The sequence below is a fragment of the Sturnira hondurensis genome, unplaced genomic scaffold (assembly GCF_014824575.4).
Source record: "Sturnira hondurensis isolate 20B ecotype Veracruz unplaced genomic scaffold, ASM1482457v3 Scaffold0014854, whole genome shotgun sequence".
Taxonomy (NCBI): domain Eukaryota; kingdom Metazoa; phylum Chordata; class Mammalia; order Chiroptera; family Phyllostomidae; genus Sturnira; species Sturnira hondurensis.
In genome coordinates this window covers 1,758,333-1,764,830 of record NW_028087485.1, presented here as the reverse complement: position 1 = coordinate 1,764,830, position 6,498 = coordinate 1,758,333, and the positions used below count along the sequence as shown (strand labels likewise).

At 37.1% G+C, this 6,498-nt stretch overlaps 1 protein-coding gene across 1 annotated transcript in view; it reads right to left on the bottom strand.

Moving 5' to 3' along the window:
• Positions 1-1,352: 1,352 nt before the first annotated feature.
• The window catches only part of CCDC186 (coiled-coil domain containing 186), a 42,335-nt gene continuing 37,189 nt past the window's right edge, over positions 1,353-6,498 (bottom strand). Inside the window, exons 15-16 of the mRNA XM_037063874.1 lie at positions 6,014-6,233; positions 1,353-4,301 (exon numbers count right to left, since the gene is read on the bottom strand). Coding sequence (XP_036919769.1) covers positions 4,218-4,301; positions 6,014-6,233 — 304 coding nt within the window. The 3' untranslated portion in view covers positions 1,353-4,217. The remainder of the gene's footprint in view (positions 4,302-6,013; positions 6,234-6,498) is intronic.

The following is a 6,498-nucleotide window of genomic DNA, read 5'->3' as shown; positions in this document are numbered from 1 at the left end:
CCCAGCAACTCCACTTCTAGAAATTTTTCTGAAGAAACCTGAGGCACTAATTTGAAAGAACACCAGCAGCCCGTGTTCATTGCAGCATTCTTTCCAATAGCCAAGATCTGGAAGCAGTCTGAGTGTCTATCCACTGGTAGATGAGTGGATAAAACAACTGTGGTACATCTGTACAGTGGAATACTACTTGGCCATAAAAAATGAAGCCTGCCCTTTGCAACAGCATGGATGGACCTGGAGAACATTACGCCAAGTGAAATTAAGCCAGTTGAAGAAAGACAAATCGCATATGAGTTCACTCATATGTAGAATCTAAGGAACTGAACAAACAAGCAAAAGAGAGACAGACTCATAGACAGAGAACAGGTGTACAGCTGCGGTGGGGGGAAGGGTTAGGGGTCAGAGGGCTAGAGAAAAAAAGGACTCATGGCCAAGGACAACAGTGTGCTGACTGCAGGGGACAGGGGGAAGGTGGAGGTGGAAGAGGGTATAAGGGAGATAAATGGTGATTAAAAAGAAAGAAAATGAATAATTTAAAAAAAGACACATGCGGGAAGCAAAAATTTCTAGTTTGGTTTAAAAGAGTAATTCAAGGATTTGGAATCGGCCTTGCCAATAATCTGTTGAGTGAGTGGTGCACATGAATAAATAATCAAAGATGACATCACAACTTTGTAAACAGGCATTACCTATTTAATAAGTACAATATATACATAGAATTCTCTTATTTACAAAATGAACAGTGTAATCAAATTAAAGATCATCTGTACAACGCACACACACGTGTATATATATATGTATATATGTATATGAACTTTGGAAGATAAACAGTTTCATCCTCAGTCTAAATGGACAGCCATATTGCATTTTTAAGAAAGGATTTCATTCCAGAAGAAAAACATAACTTTAACATACTAATATATTTTTCACTTATTTCCCTGAAAATTCTTGATAATTTGGATACTTTTTCAATTTACTTTCTCTTCTTCAGCCTTGACAAATTTTTAGGTTTCTAGTGCCACCAACTGGTGTTAAAAATGAACAATCTTAGTGTCACAAAAAATTGTTTTAAAATAAGAGAGTTCTTTTAAAAAATTAGCTACAGGAGTCAACATTCATAAGGCAAAGTGACCATACTGGAGAGCAACATGATGGATAAAAACATTCTCACCAGGGCGGCATATGTGATATTTATAATATTAATGGTTTCTAATTTTTTTCTTTTAATCATAAATATTGGTCTAATTTATATGTAAAAATATTTAGAAAATAATACACTGCAAAACAAAATTTGGAAACACAACAGCATGATTAGGTTGTCTTTACGAGCATCGCGTAGGCATTAATTATTCACTAAAATGGCAAAAACTGAATGCCATTTTATGGTCTTTGGATTTTCCCTTTTTCTCAAGGAGTAATTAAACATCAAACTGTGACAACAGTGTGGAAAAGTGTGTAAGTACCAAGAAAACAGCAATGTGCTCCCAGTGCGCCTCAGTAAGAATTCACTTCCCAAAGCTGCATGCCAGAGTGAGAGTTTCGGGTCACCTGCTTACAACGGGGGGTGGACCCTCTTCCCAGGGAGGCTGGCTCTGAGCTGCAGGGGCTCAGAGAGCTGCCCGTTTCCTCCGCAATATTTTCGCTAGAAAATATCCTAAGCATCAGCTCTAGGAGGTCAGGAACTGCTCAGTCTGGCCTGTCCACCAATACAACACAGCACCCAGTATGGTGCCTGGCAACAGATTTTCAATGTGTCTGTTCAATGAATAAATAACGTATTGGTAGCCTGATAAAATTTAATTTCAAGATAAATTGTTTTAAATGGTGATGAAGTAAGTTAGAAACACCGAAGTTCAAACTCCTCATTCTGCTCAAACCCACTATTTCACCCCTTAAAAGAGGCTGAGGTTTGAAGTGGCATAGGAAAAAAGAGGATCACAGTACACGTTCAGTTTAAAAATGAAACCTGGTGGAGTGTATACAAACATACCTACAAAAAAATCATTTCCTGCTCAAAGAAACCAGAAGAGCCTTTGATGTGTATGATTCATAATGAACACATGAAACAAATCTTCCCCCAGAGCTGAGGCTTCTCCAGACCATTTTTTTCCTCGTCTGGACACCCCGCTCTCCAGTACCGTTAGGGCAGGAGGCGCGCTCAACCCTCACAGCAGGGCTGTCTGCAACCAGCGCAGACAGCGACCTCACCTATGCGCATCTCTGTACATTTTGCTCAGTCTTGATTCATATAAAAAGGATAGAGTAGAAACTAAAGAACAAGAAAAATATAAAGTGTTTTCTTCAAAAGTTTTCCATAGTTTCCTATATTTGTTGGGGGGGGTAGTAATAGGTCAAAATATAGGTTATAATAGTCTTCTTGTAAAATTGTTTCAAGGTTAAGCTTCTCCAAATGAATGGGGGTACAACTGTCAATATTGGAATGTTTCAATACTATATGTACTGAATGTGTACATATGTTTTTAAAAGTATATAGACACAGAACACTAGATCTGATCACTACTTGGTCTCCGTTGATATTTTGTCTTAGAAGAAAAAAACTTGTAGTGTTAGAATTTGTATCACCTAAGGAGCTGTAAAAAACAGTTACGTTGGCTACTCAGTAGTCATTAGAGTATCAACTGAATGCCTAGAAGCAAATGGTAAAATAATTCAGATTTGATTGCACTAACCCTCTTATTTTATTGTGATAAATTCCCATTGTTAAAAGAACAAGACGTATTATGGCAAGACATACTTTTTACAGCTATTTCAAAAATAAAACATTTCTAAACTTGTATTTCCATTTTGAAGTAAAAAGATTTTGTTTTTTGGATGACAATATGTAACACAATATACCAAAAAAATACAATGAATCATCTAATATTTAGTAATTATCTTTTTAAACGATGGTGACTTAAAAGAGGCTGAAACACTTTAAGGGGCACTGCCACCATGAGCCCGACTTCGCCTGCCACGCGGACCTCTGAAGGCCGTCAACCCGCCGCCCCAACGCTTACTGAACGGGGAAAGAGAATGCAAACCCTGGAACGCAGTGAGGCTAGCTACAAAATGAACATACAGTGAACTGTGAAAAACACACACCGAAATTCTAACAGGTGAGAAACTGTAAGAAGTGAGACAAAATTCAATGACATAGAAATACTGACACTACGACTGGCAACATTTAAGCTGCCACATCTTAAATAAATATTGTAAAAACTCAACAGGACACGTCCATTTGGCTCTAAAATTCCTTTGGTTTCAGAGATGTAGTTACTCTGTGTTTTAAGTAATACGCTGAAACACGGTATTTGGGGCTGTACGTCACTCCACTAGAGCGAATAATGACATCGGCGATAAAGGCTGGGCATCCCACAGTGCAGAACGGTGCACCTCGTGGGAGCAGGTTCTTCACACATATTTTTAAAAATTTATCTTTACACTTGATCTCGGTAAAACTAAAGTATTTCAGTTTCAAAAAAATCATTATTCATGTTTCAATAACTAATCCATTTCACATTTTAAAATATAACTAAAGTCCACAGGGATTTTCTAAATGAGCATGTTATTTAAAATCAGATTTTACGTAACTGAAGATTTAAAAAATTCAACCACTGAACAATTCAAGTGTGAAAAAAGTGTACCTAGCCCTGGTGAGGTACATACAAAGTCTGGTCCTTGCTAGTCGCCACAAGCTAGCTTTCCTACTAGTTTACATTACAATTAAGAGATTTAAGGATTGCTGGCAACAATCCCTAAAACACAACCAAATGTTATACTGGAATGTGAAAACAAAAATTTTTATTTAGCATTTTTTAAAGTTTGGAGAAATAACGTATTACTGGAAGATTAACCCCTGGTCCTTTCATGCATAATTTTAAAAAGCTGAATCATTTTTCACATTACGTGTTTTAAAGGGAAGAAATATGAAGGGTTTTCAAAAGCCCTTGTAATGGCGAGCACTTCATATGACTATTACCAAATTAAACTAGGTTGTTCTGGTTCGATGATGGGCTGTCACTACACGAAACCAAACTCCGTTAAGGCCGTACTCTCGAATTCACTGCAGCGCATCCCTACTGTGGAAGGATACTTTCAATCCAGATGAAACAATGAAAAGTTTACTGGCTGACACACAGCAGGGGCGTTTCCCACAGTACTGGGCGGGACACTGGCTACTGGTGCCGTTCTTGTCTCTTGACTGAGCGACAGTTTTGTTAGGTCTTCTTCATCCGCTGCTCTAGTTCATGCTGGTGTTTAATAAGGCGTTCTATTTCTGTTCCAAGTGTTTGTAAATTTTCCTTTAAGATATGAAAAAAGAGCAAAAAGAGAATGGACTACTAAGTACAATAAGTAAAAAAGATGCCACTTGAAATACTTTCGCCGAAATTTTGAAGCTGAGTGATGATTAGTCTTAAATGTCACGTGAAGTAAATTCGGCATACGGTTGTTTTCAGTGACATATTCCTACATATTTCAGAGTAACAGTCTTTTTACTAAAGCTACAGCAAATTTGATTGCATAAAATTATTACTAAATTTTAAAAATTATTCTTAAAATCCATTACTAACTATCAAGGCCCAAATACAGCACAAATAGAACAGGCCAGATAATAGCTGCAAATGATAGAAAGAAGCTAGAAAATACATTAAAACGTAAATACCTCGATCTTAAAAAATATCTCAGTATTCAATTTTAATTTATTATAGTACATCTCAAAGACCACCCACTGCAAAGCAAACAGCTCCCATTAGTGTCTATCCAACGGCTAAACCGGCCCATCACCAGATGAGTGGGTAAAAAAGCCACGGCACATAAATACAATGGGACAGTGCTTGGCCACAAAAAAGAATGAAATCTTACCATTTGCGACAACACAGATGGACCTAGAGGGCATTATGCTAAGTGAAATAAGTCAGTCAGAGAAAGATCAATACCATATGATTTCATTTATATGTAAACTCTAAAGAACAAAATAAACGAACAAACAAAACTGAAACAGACACGCAAGTGGGGAGGCGATGGTTGCCAGTGGTTGGTAGACCAGGTTAAAAAAGGTGGAGGGATTAAGAAGCACAAATTGGTAGTTACAAATAATCATGGGGATGTAAAGTACAGCTTAGGGAACACAGTCAATACTACTGAATAACTGTACAGTGCCAGGTGGGTGCAGGGAACATCTGGAGAAATTCCTTGTAAAGTGTATGACCGTCTAACCACTATGCTGTACATCTGAAATTGGGTTGGCCAAAAAGCCCAGTTAGTTTTTTCCATAAAATAAGACACATTTTTCATTTTCACCAGTAACTTTATTGAACACTGAGTGTGCAGGCTATCTCCCATGTGGTACAACGGTGACTGTCCTCCATTAATGTCTTGATTTGACCTCTGTCAACTTCCGCTGGTCCACCTGACCATGGAGCATCGTCCAGCGAGAAATCTCCAGAATGGAACTTCGCAAACCACTTTTGACACATTTGATCAGTCACAGCACCTTCTCTATACACTGCATAAAGTTTTTTTGTGTGTTTCAATTACGTTTTTATCTTTCTTGAAATAATAAAGCATAATATACCAAAATGTTATTTTCTTCCACCTTCAATATTAAAATGGCTACACAAAAATTCACCAATTCTGGTGTTTTTTAAATGCACGCTGAGATGACAGCTGTCACAATACAATCTAACAAAATTGTTTTGAATGAAGTTAAGAACAACTAAGCACTACTACAGACATCTTACAGAAAAAAGACAAACCTTTTGGCCAACCCAATAATACAAAATAAAACTCAATGTAAACTATAATTAAAAAATATAGCTAGCTAATTTTTTACTATTTCTTTCATTGCTAGCTTGAAAAGTTGTACTTTTCAGAAAGAGAAAAAAATTGTATACCTAGGTAAAACGGCCAGCTTGCATTACAGAAACGGCCCACCACGTGCTGGATCAAACAGTGAAAGAGGCGCCATTTTGCCATGTTTGCTGGTGGGTTAGTGAATGAGAAATGCAAATACCTTCAAAGTGATATTTTTTAGTAACGTATCCTCCAAAACAGCTTGTAGTTTTCGGTTGATCTCCAAAGAGAGCTCCAGTGTTAACCCGCTGTCAGCCGGATGGGACGTGTACAGAGATGCCATGATGCCGCCCCGTCTACTTAAATGAACTTTGTTAAAATCAGAGGCCTCCGAAGAAAGGGTGCCTGCTTCCTCCCGTAAAATGTAACTCTGGATTATTCTATAAAATAAAACAGCACTATCAGTTACGTACCTGCAGAATTAAAAATGCTGGAATTTATGAGAATCAATTAATCATAAGCACACAGATAATTAGCATAAATACCTATTAGGTTAGTACAACTATATTAGGAAATAAATAAATTTTCCCTATTCAAATGGTTTTCTAAAGATATCTAAACACTGCTTTCCTATTTTTATTACATTGATAAAAATATCTGAGCAGTTTTTTGCTCCCATTTCAGTTAATATTTTCAATTTTCATG